The sequence below is a fragment of the Nuphar pumila genome, chromosome 10, assembly GCF_984573655.1.
Source record: "Nuphar pumila chromosome 10, dmNupPumi1.hap1.1, whole genome shotgun sequence".
In the NCBI taxonomy this organism is placed as follows: domain Eukaryota; kingdom Viridiplantae; phylum Streptophyta; class Magnoliopsida; order Nymphaeales; family Nymphaeaceae; genus Nuphar; species Nuphar pumila.
In genome coordinates, this window is record NC_143258.1 from 115,341,581 (window position 1) to 115,356,957 (window position 15,377).

A 15,377-nucleotide genomic window follows, 5' to 3' on the forward strand; every position below is an offset into this window, starting at 1 on the left:
TTTTCCCATATCTGCTAATCACCACTAAGCCTCTGTATGTATTCATTTATTGGATCATGTGCAAAGACAAAAGAGCTATGTAACACAGACTCTTCTAACAGGGCACCGCACCCGCACCCAGGCGGCTGCGACACTTGGACACAATTTCCTTTGTGTTAGGTGAAGTCAAACACACTGAGGTCCATTTCTATCCAAAAGTAGATTCAGTTAACCCTAATCAAGTTCATTTTTATCTATAATATATATATATATATCTATATATATATATATATATATATATATATATATATATATATATATAAATACATAAATGCACACACATACACAGTGTGTTAACTTAAAACTGTTAAAAATTATATATATATACCCTCCCCATACCCCCACACCCAAATTTTTTTAAAGTGCCGCACCTATGTGACATAGCAAAAAAGTGTGAATGTTTTAACATGCATCAGGATGATGAGAATTAAATACTAGAGCACCTGCCATGCCACAATACTTGTTTATCCCTTCAATCTATGATCTTACTATTGCTTGTAGAGAAGCTGCTCATCAGTTTTTTCTTTTGAGCCAAAAAATACAAAGAAACACAAGAACAAGAATGCTTTGATGGTATGCAGTCACTGAAAAGAGAAGCGAAAACATGTTTCAAGTGATATCTAAAGATTTTAGTGCTTTGTCATCTTTTTGATAAGGCTGGGAATACCATGATCACTTTGAAGTTTAAACAAATTGATGTCAACTGCCATTTCATTCGAGAAAGGGTAAAGCTAAACATACCAACTGAATTTATTGGACCAGAAGTGCAAGTGGGTGGTTGTTTTCTTAAAAGGGCTAGTTCAAAGAAAGCATTGACATCTTGGAAGCAAAGTCTGCATGTTTGCACAAACATACATGATGAGAGGAAGGGTTAGATATCTTTTTATAATGCACACATGCACACGTGTCTCTCTCTCTTTCTCTCTCTCTCTCTCTCTCTCTCTCTCTCTCTCTCTCTATATATATATATATATATATATATATATATATATATATGCTGCGTGCTCCAGGCATGCCAGGGATATTATTCCAGTGAAATTATATATATATATATATATATATATATATATATATATATATATATATATATATATATATATATATATATATGGAAAAAGTTTATCGTTTGTATGTATAAACAACTTAAGTACTATTATTATCTCATGGAAAAAAATTCTTCTACTATTATTATTATTTGGTTTTTTGGTGAATATGACATTGTAGATATGATCTATATGGTCTGTTTTGTGAGGATTGATATTTGGATTGCCGGATTCTAAGATGTGAGTGCGTTTTCCCAGTGATAAAAAAATCGATGGCCATAACCACTTCAAAATTTCTCAGTTCATAAACAATCTGGTTGGCATCTCATGATGCAAGCCATTTTGAATCAATCTGACATGGTAAATGTGTTCAACATGATGAATTTATTAGGAATCAACCCTTGAATCATGTTTTATCAACTAAAAAATATATTTTTAACTAAAAAATATTTTTTTCATGGACTGAGAATTTTTGAAGTGTTTATAGCCATTGATTTTTGGATTGCCAGGAAAACACACTCACACCTCGAAATCCAGTAATCCAAATGTCAATTCCTCAACAAAACAGACCATATAGATCATATCTACAATGTCAGAATCACCAAGAAAAAAAGAAGGATTTGCTAAGTTGTTTATACATCCAAATAACATTGTTAAGTACTTACTACTTACGCTTCAACGCATGAAGCAGGCATGAAGCTTACGCTTCAAAGTGTGGTGCATGCTTCATGCCTCGAAGTGCATAGCTGAGGCACTATGGTTGTTGAGGCGTGCACCTCAAGCCCTGAAGCTCACATCTTGCTTTGGGATCACACCTTGAAGTGAAACGTGTGCTTCAGTCACACCATCAAATGAGGGGGTAGAAAACCCCTCATTTAAATGTGTTATTTAAAAAGAAAAAGCAGAAAGGGTCTGGAGGGTGGTCAAGAGGCATAGCTCATTAATCCTTTCCCCTTTTTTAGTTTCTTCTCTGCTACCATGAACTAATGACTAATGGTGGCTATCCGCTAGCGTCAATTGTTTGGTGTTGAGTGGCACTGCTGCAGGTGGCAAGCAGTGCCCCTCCTTTCTCTGCTATTCTTTGAAAAGTTGAACACCTCTCTCTCTCTCTCTCTCTTTGGATTTTTTGCAGGTTTTTCCTGTGAACAAGCATTCTGCTACATATAATCAATGGTATCTTGATTTTTGTTGTGGGTTAAACAATTGATTTTGTAGCATGCCTTACTTAATCTGTGATATGGAGCATGAGTTTTGTAACCATGTCAGTAAAGGGATTTGATGGTTGCTTGACTTATCTGTTATGGGATCCCTTAATTCTGTCTGGAATCATGAGGTGAAGCCTATATAAAACCACCCTTTCAGTTTTTTTTATCTAGAGAGCAGTTACAATTCGACTCATATAATTTGTGAACTCAATATCGGAATTTCTTCATGTTTTTGTTTGTCTATTTTTATGTTCTGTTATATATAAAAAAACCGTTCTCTAAACTAAATTTTTGTTTTTGATTTAAAAAAAGATCTTAATGTAGCTCATGGTACATTAAAGTATGGTTAGTATTAAAAATCAGTTTAGTGTTATAGTTAGCAAACTTCTTGAGTCAACATGGGAACAATTCATACATTAGATAATAAATGATAATATATGAAGAAAACTCATTTTTTAGTATTGTCTTCTCCAAAAATAGATTAGAATAATTTGAAATAATTTGTTTGTTTGTTTGTTTTCTAATTAGTTTATTTTTAATATATTTTAATTATTTATAATTTTATCATGATACTTACACCTTATATGTTGCATGAGTTAGAGGAGATCTTAGTCATGTCTTGTTTGCCAAAAGCTTGTTTATAATCGAGAAGTACTTTTCGTGTCAATGTGTTATAATTGTATCGAGTTAGTATGCATAGAAGCTAGATTTTACCATTTCGTTAGGACTCTTGATTAAGTTGTATCTTCCCTTTGTTTATGTAATCTTGTCATGTATATACAGTTATACACCTTTTGTCAACCTATGCCTCAAACTACTTGGCATCTTAAAAAATGGCATTACGACTCATTACCTATGTCATGTTCACTGCCAACCTGAGTTTTCCTTTCTATATCCTCCTCTGTCTGTATTGTTCTTTGTCGTACTCACTGCTTTGCCATTGCATATTGTGTAGCTGCAAGTAAAGAGGTGAGCAAGAAAGTAACCGTTTTGACATTATCTCTTTCTATTGATATGCTATGTAACACAGGCTCTTCTAACAAGGCACCGCACCCGCACCCGCACCCGCACCCGCACCCGCACCCGCACCCGCACCCGCACCCATGCGGGTGTGACACTTGGACACGGCTTCCTTTGTGTCAGCACTGTCAGGTGAAGTCAACCACACTGAGGTCTATTTCTGACCAAAAGTAGATTCAGTTAACCCTAACCCAGTCCAATTTTATCTATATTATATATATATATATTAACTTAAAGCTGTTAAAAGCTGTTAAAATATATATATATATATATATATATATATATATATATATATATATACCCTCCCCGCATCTCCGCACCCAAGTTTTTTTAAAGTGCTGCATCAGCACCCACACCTATGTGACAGTTGATATGTGAAAATTTTGGTTGTTAGCTGCCTTCTCCAGTGACAATGATAGGCATAGGATAGAAGATCCTGTTCTCTTGCATTGAACTCCAATAAAGTGGAAATCAATTGGCCAGTATAGAACACATTTGCATGCACTGTGTCATGCTGCATGCATCTCTCAAAACGCTAGGTATACAAAAACAGTATAAAATGTGCATGCCAGCGACAATTTACTGTAGTGTGCTTCAACATGACTTGGCATATCACTTGATCTCTTCTCGATTTTGTGAGCCACAAACGGCTAGATCATGTTAATAAGAAACACCAGGATTCTAAAAAATCTTTACAATTGACGTGAACCCACAAGATCTTTCTTGCTTTCCACTTTTTCCTTTTCCTTTCTTTCTTCTTTACTATTCATACACAATGCGGTAAATTGTCACTATGATGCTTGTTTTAAACTGTTTTGGCAAACCTAATGATTTGAAGAGATGCTGCAGCATGACACATGCATGTAATCATGTCAGTATGTGTAATATCAAAAAAAAAAAAAAAATTTGGTTTGGGCCGGATCCGGATCCGACCCGGACCCGACCCGGGCCACCGCCCCTCGCTGTCATTAAAAGACAGCGAGGCAGGCGGGAGGAGGGTTACGAAACCCCCCTCACCGCCACTCGCTCTCTGTCTCTCCGTTTCCCTCTCTCGCTCGTCCACGGTCACCGACGCCGGCGACCCCCGACAGCCGCCGCCACCGACATCGGCGACCCCCCCCTTTTCCTTCCGGCGAGCTCCTCTTCGGCGAGTTCCTCCGAAAACCCCCTGGTACGCCATCGCTTCTTCTTTCTCCCTCTTTTCCCTCTCCGTCTCTTCTCTCTCTCTCCCTCATTTCTCTGTGTGGCCACGGGAGGGGTCAAACCCCCTCCCTTTGCCCCCTTTTAGCAGGGGAGGGGCACGACACCCCTCCCTGCTCTCCGTTTCGGTAGGGGAGGGGCCGAGCCCCTCCTCCCTGTTTTTTTTTGTTACGGCAGGGGAGGGGCCGAGCCCCTCCTCCTTGCCCCTTTTTATTGTACCAGCAGGGGCCATCGGCCCCTGCCTTTTTATTATGCCAGCAGGGGCCATCGGCCCCTGCCTTTTTATTATGCCAGCAGGGGCCGATGGCCCTTGCCTTTTGTTATGCCAGCAGGGGCCGCCTTTTGTTTGTGCCAGCAGGGGCCCATGGCCTCTGCCTTTTTAGTTTGTCAGCAGGGGCCATCGGCCCCTGCCTTTTTATTATGCCAGCAGGGGCCGATGGCCCTTGCCTTTTGTTATGCCAGCAGGGGCCGATGGCCCCTGCCTTTTTGTTGCCAGCAGGGGCCGATGGCCCCCTGCCCTTTGTGCGCAAGCCGATACCCTTGGCCGACAAGCCCGGGGAATCTTTGGAAGCTATATCGTGATGGGGACAGATCATTACAATTGTTGGTCTCCAACGAGGAATTCCTAGTAGCGTGAGTCATCTGTTCGCATTTGACTACACCCCTCTTTTGGCAGCTAGAGTCTTTTGATCCTGCCCCATCTTCTTTTCGAGTCAATTGGGACGGTTGGCCCCAACCCTATGTATCGGAAAAGTCGAGTCTTTGCCTTGCTTTTGCTTTTGTCAGAGTTTGCTTGTTAATATCGCATATTTGCAGCTACGACGGATCCCACTCGCGCTCCGCGACCCGAGCCGTCAATCGTGTACGTCCGCAGACGTCAGCAAGCTCGTAACCCTCCAAGGTAGGGGAAAATTGCACGGAAGACTTGGATATTTGAATTAAGTTCAATTGAACTAAAAGCGACCATTGAATATATATATATATATATATGTATATATTTATACGAGTATCCACTTCACTCAAGGATGCGGTTTCGCAAATCCTTGCCCTTTACCTTGCCGTCGCGCTCTGCGCCTAGCCTCTTGCTTTTGCATACGTGTTGGTATTGCCTGGCTGTTGCAGATGACGTGCAGGTTCTTGCTCTTTGCGGATGCCTTAAGGGCATCCTCGTGGAGGATGCAAGGAGCATTTACCACTCTCCCTCTTGCGACAAGAGTTTAGTCGGGAGCGAGCGAACGTCTTAGCGGGTGTTCTGTTGAGAAACCCGTATCTCGTCTATCGAGGCCGGTATCGAGTCATGCGAGACATGTAGATACCTCGATAGCGGATGTGATTCGAGATAATCACATGCATCATGTTGGCACAAGGTACTGCTGTTTCAAAAGATAGAGTAAAGTTGATAAACTCTACATCTTTGTGAAACACTCCTGTTGAGGCTTCTATTGAGGAGCTATACCCCCTTTATCGTAGAGTACTTATAGTCGTGCACGACACGTCTAGTACTGCGATGATCGGATGAGACGGTCGTGCGACCTCGAACAACGCTAAATGCAAACTGTTGTAATCACATAAATGGCCTCACATTCGCCTTCACAGGCAAGATGCTCGAGTGGTTTAAAGACCACAGCATAGAATGGGTCGTTAGTTAAGCAACCCCTAACGCACCCGTTCGCTTCTGGTTGTCTGTCAAGGGAGAGGACAGATCGGTACAAAAACTCCAATGGACAGGTTGTTAACAACCACCCCACGGGCAAAGATCCGGCCTCCCCAGTCATTGGAGTTAGGGGAAAGGGGCTACAATAGTTAGCTTAACACTTCTGCAGAAGTTGGATGCATCCGTGGCACTGCTTTTCAGCCTCTGGGGAATCCTCTCTCGGCTAAAGCCGTCCCCTTTGGAGCGGACTCAACTAGCTATTCGGGTTATTGAAAATACATAGAATAATAGACGCCCGAACTAGTCTCAGTTGTTTCTATGTTTTGCCTGCGCGTACCCGCAGGCCAGTAATATCGGAACATAAAGTCTGTTCACTTTGGTTGCTGGGCCGTGAGATTCGTTGCACTACTGATTCGCTGCACTACTGATTCGTTGCACTACTGATTCGCTGCACTACTGATTCGCTGCACTACTGACTCGCTTGCACTACTGATTCGCTGCACTACTGATTCGCTGCACTACTGATTCGTTGCACTACTGACTCGCTTGCATCACCGACTTGCTTGCACTACTGATTCGTTGCACTACTGACTCGCTTGCACCACCGACTTGCTTGCACTACTGATTCGTTGCACTACTTATTCACTTGCACTACGTATTCGCTTGCACTACTTACGCGTTTGCACTGGTTATCTGCATGCATTGCTTACATGTTTAACTGCATATTTGCTTTAAACTTTGTAACTTACTGAATTAAATTACATAATTCAGATCCTTGTAGTCTCTCTTGTGCGCCTACTAGTTTTTCGTGAAACTAACCCATTCTATGGGTACAGGTGATGATTAGGTACACCACAGGCGATGGCGCGATGGCTAGATGGCTCCAAGACGTTCTTCTTCCTGCTCTTAGCTCGCGTCCTGATGTTTGGGGTTTTGTAACGGATTTTCCTTGGGAGATCCTAATTTTGTACTATTTGGAGAACTTCTTAAATGAAAGTGGCTTTTCCAAGTGTCCGCAAGTAGCATGTGTTGTGCGTTTTGGTTCTTTTAGCTAACGCGCTCAAAGTTGTCAGCTTGCCTTTCTGAAATTAATAAAAGTATAGTCTTCCGCTGATTTCGTAAATCATCTCTGAGATGAAGAGATTCCTTTTTAGTCTCTTGTCTTTTTTTTTTCTTTTCTTCTTTTTTTTTTTTTTTCGAAAGGTTTGGAAGCTTGAAATTTTGGGGTGTTACAACTTGGTATCAGAGCTAAGCGAAGCAAGGATTCTTGACCATTGGGCATCCGCATCGCACTGTGAGTATACTTTTCCTCTTGCTTAGTAGGTGCTCAAGGCATTGTTAAGTTAAGTGGCTTGACGTGTTTTGTGTGTATACCAGCATTGTTGGGGTTTCATAAACTACTCATGTTAAACATGAATAGTACTTATGTTTTTGCTTGTTTTGAGTTTCCTAAAATTTCTAATTATGGGTATTCCTTGTTTACTCCAAGGATGGCAAGGAACTCGAACGAAGGGTCTGCTGACGAATGGTCAGATCAGCGGGGATTCGTGATGGATTCCCTGGGTTCCCTGGCAGCGGCTATGCGAGACCAAATTCGTTCCCAAAGGGAACCAGCGCCCGTTCCTGAGCCGATCCCGCATACCGCAGTGACGTATGAGAAATTTCTGAAGCTTGACCCCCCGACCTTCGACGGCAAGCCCGACCCAGATATGGCTGATAACTGGGTGAAGGAGGTAGAACGAGTGTACGAGGTCTTGTCAGTACCCGATGACAAGAAGACGCTTTTCGGGACCTTCAGGCTGAAGGGGAATGCCCGCAGTTGGTGGGACATGGCGCGGGGTGTGCAGTTTTCGGGAATTTCGCCCATTCCTTGGGAAGCTTTCAGGAAGGCTTTCTTGGAGAACTACTTCCCACCTCACGCAAGGGAGAAGAAGAAGGTGGAGTTCTTGGAGCTCTGCCAGGGCAATTCGAGTTTGACGGATTACATCGCCAAATTCCAGAGTTTGGAACCCTACTGCCCTAACCTGTTCGCGGATGATCGCGAGCGAGCAGGAAAGTTTGTTCGGGGGCTGAAGGAGGGACTCATGCATCGGGTCCTAACGAGCATGCCCTCGACCTTCTCTGCGGCAGTTGCTGCCGCTACCGTTCTGAGTGAAGCATGGGAGCGCACTAAGAGTGCTCAGGGCAGGAGGCCACCCGCTACGGGTGGTGAGCCGAAGACACCTTCCGGCGACTCAGGCAAACGACCGTTCCTTCCTGTAAAGAGCGAAGGAGGAAGGAAACGATATCCTCCTTCGAAGCGTCAACGGCCACAGGGCAATCCTCCAGCCAGGCAGCAGGCTGGCAGCGTATGCCCCAGATGCCATCGATCTCACTTTGGGCAGGCGTGCCCGCTCGACACAGGCGGATGCCTGTATTGTGGCAAGATGGGCCACTACGTCCGTGATTGCCGCAAAAAGGCGGTTGATGATTCCAGGCAGACCAGCGGAGCACCTTTGCTCCCTCGGCCGCCACTGCCGCAACAGCAGTATCAGTCGCCACCACCACAGACGAGCGGTCAAAAGAGGGCGCCGGGACGTGTCTACTCAGCCAAGGCTGAGCAGTTGACCAAGGGCGACCTAGTGCAAGGTACCCTTTTTGTCGCTAACCAAGCGGCCTTTGTGCTTTTTGATTGTGGTGCCACACACTCTTTTATTTCGGTAAATTTTGCCGAGTGTTTGCACATACCTCTTAAACCCTTGCATAATACTCTTGAAGTGTATAACCCGATTGGGAAAAATACCATTTGTGCAGCCTACGTACCAGAGTTGGACGTAGTCTTAGCAGATCGGCATTTACCGGCTTGTGCTATCCTGCTAGTGATGACAGAATTTGACGTCATCCTAGGCATGGATTGGCTGCACAAGTACCATGCCAAGATTTTCTGCCGAGATAGTAGGATTGTTTTATCTCCACCAGGAATGCCCAAGATGGAATTCAAGATCCTGAAACCCGTTCGGGCGAGCAAGTTGATTTCGTCGTTGAAGGCGCAGAGCTACCTGAGGAAGGGATGCACTGCCTTTTTGGTCAGTGTCATTCAGTCCGGGCCGACGCAAGTCCCGATGGGAGACTTGGAGATTGTTCGAGATTTCCCAGACGTCTTCCCGGAGGAACTGCCAGGCCTTCCTCCACCTCGCGAGGTGCAGTTCAGCATCGAGTTGCTGCCGGGTACTGCGCCAATTTCTAAGGCTCCATATCGGATGGCGCCAGCCGAGCTCGCAGAGCTCAAGAAGCAGTTGCAGGAGTTGATGGATCAGGGATTCATTCGCCCCAGTGTCTCGCCCTGGGGAGCTCCCGTCTTGTTCGTGAAAAAGAAGGACGGATCATTGCGGTTGTGCATCGATTATCGGATGCTTAACCAGGCGACAATAAAGAATAAGTACCCGTTGCCGCGCATCGAGGATCTGTTCGATCAGTTGCAGAGGGCCAGGATCTTCTCAAAGATCGACCTTAGATCTGGGTACCATCAACTCAGAATTAAGGGAGATGATATCTCCAAGACGGCCTTCCGGACCAGGTATGGGCATTACGAATTTACGGTTATGCCCTTTGGACTCACTAACGCTCCTGCAGCGTTCATGGATCTCATGAATAGGGTGTTCAAACCCTTTTTGGACACCTTCGTGATCGTGTTCATCGACGACATCTTGGTGTATTCAGATAGCTGGGAGCAACATCGTGAGCACTTGAGAGTTATTCTCGAAACCTTGCGAAAGGAGCGGTTGTTCGCTAAGTACTCTAAGTGCGAGTTTTGGCTCGAGGAGATCATGTTTTTGGGACATGTCATCTCCAAGGAAGGTGTGTCCGTGGATCCAGCGAAAGTTGAGGCTGTACTCAGTTGGCAGCAACCGAGGAATGTTCGTGACATTCGGAGTTTTCTTGGATTAGCTGGGTATTACCGAAGATTTATCCAGGACTTTTCTAAGATCTCTCTACCCTTGACGCAGCTCCTGAAGAAAGAAGCTAGGTTCGTGTGGGACGACATGTGTGAGAGCAGTTTTCAGAGGTTAAAGGAACGTCTTACGACTGCTCCCATTTTGGCCTTACCTTCGGGTCAAGGCGGCTTCGTGATTTACACAGACGCTTCCGGGACAGGTTTGGGTTGCGTCTTAATGCAGAACGATAGAGTGATCGCCTATGCATCGCGCCAACTTAAAATACATGAGAAGAATTACCCGACTCATGATTTGGAGTTAGCAGCGGTAGTCTTCGCATTGAAGATATGGCGGCACTATTTGTATGGGGAGCGGTTCGAGGCTTTTACAGATCATAAGAGCCTAAAATTTTTGTTCTCGCAGAAGGAGCTGAATATGAGGCAGCGACGTTGGCTGGAATTCCTCAAGGATTACGACTTTACCTTGTCCTACCACCCAGGAAAAGCGAACGTTGTGGCCGACGCTCTGAGCCGCAAGTCTCCCAGCGTTTCCGTAAATTTGTTGTTTGCGGGGTGGAAGCTGGTCGAGGATCTGATATCGTGGGAACCGTTTGTGGTCACTCCAGTTTCGATCAGTCTTTCCAGCATGGTAGCTCAGCCTGAGCTATTGTCAAAGATCTTTGTCAGTCAGAAGATCGATGCGCAGTATGATAAGCTGAAGGCTCTAGCGCAGCGGGCCGATACCCCCTTCCGACTGAGTGAGGAAGGAGGTGTATGGCGTAAGGATCGTCTCTGGGTGCCAGAAGATCCTTTTTTGAGAGATGAGATTCTCACTGAGGCCCACAAGTCCAAGTACACGATCCACCCGGGCGGCACAAAGATGTTCAAAGATTTGCAGCGCAGATATTGGTGGAACGGAATGAAGCGGGACGTAGCCGAGTACGTTTCGAAGTGCTTGACTTGCCAACAGGTTAAGATCGAGCACCAACGACCAGGCGGAGTGGTGCAGCAAATGGAGATTCCACAATGGAAGTGGGAGGACATCACGATGGACTTCATCGTCGGTTTGCCGAGAACGCGGAGGAAACACGATGCGATTTGGGTGATCGTGGATCGACTCACTAAATCGGCGCATTTCCTCCCTATACGGCTCAGTCAGTCACTGGATAGCTTGGCAGACCTCTATGTCAGGGAGATTGTGAGATTGCACGGTGTTCCTGTGTCAATCATCTCCGATCGTGACCCGAGGTTCACCTCCAGGTTTTGGGGGCAGCTGCAGTTGGCCTTGGGCACAAAGCTAAAATTCAGCACTGCCTTCCACCCTCAGACTGATGGACAATCTGAACGCACGATTCAGACTTTGGAAGACATGCTGCGAGCGTGCATGTTGGACTGGAGGGGAGAATGGGACTCTCATACTGGGTTGGCAGAATTCGCGTACAATAATAGTTACCATGCCAGTATCGGTATGGCCCCTTACGAAGCCTTGTACGGGAAGCCTTGTCGATCACCCGTTTACTGGGATGAGGTTGGTGAACGGATGCTAGATTCACCTATAGTGCTACAACACTATACTCAGCAAGTGCAGATGATCAGGGAACGTCTGCGTACCGCGCAAAGTCGGCAGAAGTGTTACGCCGATCGTCGACGTAGAGAGCTCGTGTTCTCAACAGGAGGTATGGTTTTTGTTAAGGTATCTCCTACCAAGAGCGTCTTCCGGTTCGGGAAAAAGGGAAAGCTGAGTCCGCGATTCGTCGGACCTTTTGAGATCCTGGATCGGATCGGCGAGGCGGCTTACCGCGTTGCGCTGCCTCCTCAGTACGCTCAGATTCACAACGTCTTTCACGTATCCATGCTGAGAAGATATGTTCACGACCCATCGCACATCATTCATTATGATGATGTGGATATCCATAAGGACTTGACGTTCGAGGAAAGACCAGTAGCAATCGTTGATCGTCGAGACCAAGTGCTCAGATCGAAGACGATTTCTCTTGTAAAAGTACGTTGGCAACACCATGGAATTAGTGAATGTACATGGGAGCTTGAGTCGGATATCAGGGATAAATACCCCGACTTGTATTTTGACCAATTTATGCTATAGAAATTTCGCGGACGAAATTATTTTAAGGAGGGTAGGATGTAATATCAAAAAAAAAAAAAAAAATTTGGTTTGGGCAGGATCCGGATCCGACCCGGACCCGACCCGGGCCACCGCCCCTCGCTGTCATTAAAAGACAGCGAGGCAGGCGGGAGGAGGGTTACGAAACCCCCCTCACCGCCACTCGCTCTCTGTCTCTCCGTTTCCCTCTCTCGCTCGTCCACGGTCACCGACGCCGGCGACCCCCGACAGCCGCCGCCACCGACATCGGCGACCCCCCCCTTTTCCTTCCGGCGAGCTCCTCTTCGGCGAGTTCCTCCGAAAACCCCCTGGTACGCCATCGCTTCTTCTTTCTCCCTCTTTTCCCTCTCCGTCTCTTCTCTCTCTCTCCCTCATTTCTCTGTGTGGCCACGGGAGGGGTCAAACCCCCTCCCTTTGCCCCCTTTTAGCAGGGGAGGGGCACGACACCCCTCCCTGCTCTCCGTTTCGGTAGGGGAGGGGCCGAGCCCCTCCTCCCTGTTTTTTTTTGTTACGGCAGGGGAGGGGCCGAGCCCCTCCTCCTTGCCCCTTTTTATTGTACCAGCAGGGTCCATCGGCCCCTGCCTTTTTATTATGCCAGCAGGGGCCGATGGCCCTTGCCTTTTGTTATGCCAGCAGGGGCCATCGGCCCCTGCATTTTGTTTGTGCCAGCAGGGGCCATCGGCCCCTGCCTTTTGTTTGTGCCAGCAGGGGCCCATGGCCCCTGCCTTTTTAGTTTGTCAGCAGGGGCCATCGGCCCCTGCCTTTTTATTATGCCAGCAGGGGCCGATGGCCCTTGCCTTTTGTTATGCCAGCAGGGGCCGATGGCCCCTGCCTTTTTGTTGCCAGCAGGGGCCGATGGCCCCCTGCCCTTTGTGCGCAAGCCGATACCCTTGGCCGACAAGCCCGGGGAATCTTTGGAAGCTATATCGTGATGGGGACAGATCATTACAATTGTTGGTCTCCAACGAGGAATTCCTAGTAGCGTGAGTCATCTGTTCGCATTTGACTACACCCCTCTTTTGGCAGCTAGAGTCTTTTGATCCTGCCCCATCTTCTTTTCGAGTCAATTGGGACGGTTGGCCCCAACCCTATGTATCGGAAAAGTCGAGTCTTTGCCTTGCTTTTGCTTTTGTCAGAGTTTGCTTGTTAATATCGCATATTTGCAGCTACGACGGATCCCACTCGCGCTCCGCGACCCGAGCCGTCAATCGTGTACGTCCGCAGACGTCAGCAAGCTCGTAACCCTCCAAGGTAGGGGAAAATTGCACGGAAGACTTGGATATTTGAATTAAGTTCAATTGAACTAAAAGCGACCATTGAATATATATATATATATATGTATATATTTATACGAGTATCCACTTCACTCAAGGATGCGGTTTCGCAAATCCTTGCCCTTTACCTTGCCGTCGCGCTCTGCGCCTAGCCTCTTGCTTTTGCATACGTGTTGGTATTGCCTGGCTGTTGCAGATGACGTGCAGGTTCTTGCTCTTTGCGGATGCCTTAAGGGCATCCTCGTGGAGGATGCAAGGAGCATTTACCACTCTCCCTCTTGCGACAAGAGTTTAGTCGGGAGCGAGCGAACGTCTTAGCGGGTGTTCTGTTGAGAAACCCGTATCTCGTCTATCGAGGCCGGTATCGAGTCATGCGAGACATGTAGATACCTCGATAGCGGATGTGATTCGAGATAATCACATGCATCATGTTGGCACAAGGTACTGCTGTTTCAAAAGATAGAGTAAAGTTGATAAACTCTACATCTTTGTGAAACACTCCTGTTGAGGCTTCTATTGAGGAGCTATACCCCCTTTATCGTAGAGTACTTATAGTCGTGCACGACACGTCTAGTACTGCGATGATCGGATGAGACGGTCGTGCGACCTCGAACAACGCTAAATGCAAACTGTTGTAATCACATAAATGGCCTCACATTCGCCTTCACAGGCAAGATGCTCGAGTGGTTTAAAGACCACAGCATAGAATGGGTCGTTAGTTAAGCAACCCCTAACGCACCCGTTCGCTTCTGGTTGTCTGTCAAGGGAGAGGACAGATCGGTACAAAAACTCCAATGGACAGGTTGTTAACAACCACCCCACGGGCAAAGATCCGGCCTCCCCAGTCATTGGAGTTAGGGGAAAGGGGCTACAATAGTTAGCTTAACACTTCTGCAGAAGTTGGATGCATCCGTGGCACTGCTTTTCAGCCTCTGGGGAATCCTCTCTCGGCTAAAGCCGTCCCCTTTGGAGCGGACTCAACTAGCTATTCGGGTTATTGAAAATACATAGAATAATAGACGCCCGAACTAGTCTCAGTTGTTTCTATGTTTTGCCTGCGCGTACCCGCAGGCCAGTAATATCGGAACATAAAGTCTGTTCACTTTGGTTGCTGGGCCGTGAGATTCGTTGCACTACTGATTCGCTGCACTACTGATTCGTTGCACTACTGATTCGCTGCACTACTGATTCGCTGCACTACTGACTCGCTTGCACTACTGATTCGCTGCACTACTGATTCGCTGCACTACTGATTCGTTGCACTACTGACTCGCTTGCATCACCGACTTGCTTGCACTACTGATTCGTTGCACTACTGACTCGCTTGCACCACCGACTTGCTTGCACTACTGATTCGTTGCACTACTTATTCACTTGCACTACGTATTCGCTTGCACTACTTACGCGTTTGCACTGGTTATCTGCATGCATTGCTTACATGTTTAACTGCATATTTGCTTTAAACTTTGTAACTTACTGAATTAAATTACATAATTCAGATCCTTGTAGTCTCTCTTGTGCGCCTACTAGTTTTTCGTGAAACTAACCCATTCTATGGGTACAGGTGATGATTAGGTACACCACAGGCGATGGCGCGATGGCTAGATGGCTCCAAGACGTTCTTCTTCCTGCTCTTAGCTCGCGTCCTGATGTTTGGGGTTTTGTAACGGATTTTCCTTGGGAGATCCTAATTTTGTACTATTTGGAGAACTTCTTAAATGAAAATGGCTTTTCCAAGTGTCCGCAAGTAGCATGTGTTGTGCGTTTTGGTTCTTTTAGCTAACGCGCTCAAAGTTGTCAGCTTGCCTTTCTGAAATTAATAAAAGTATAGTCTTCCGCTGATTTCGTAAATCATCTCTGAGATGAAGAGATTCCTTTTTAGTCTCTTGTCTTTTTTTTTTCTTTTC

General features: G+C 46.2%; 1 protein-coding gene across 3 annotated transcripts in view; it reads left to right on the forward strand.

Moving 5' to 3' along the window:
- Nucleotides 1-15,377, forward strand: part of LOC149828006 (protein transport protein SEC24 C-like) — a 112,658-nt gene that overhangs the window by 11,658 nt on the left and 85,623 nt on the right. For 2 of the 3 annotated variants that reach the window (XM_090019792.1, XM_090019794.1), the window contains exon 2: nucleotides 102-159. The exons of the other annotated variant lie outside the window; for it this stretch is intronic. In XM_090019792.1, the coding sequence (XP_089875918.1) occupies nucleotides 102-159 (58 nt within the window). The remainder of the gene's footprint in view (nucleotides 1-101; nucleotides 160-15,377) is intronic. 3 annotated transcript variants of the gene reach the window in all.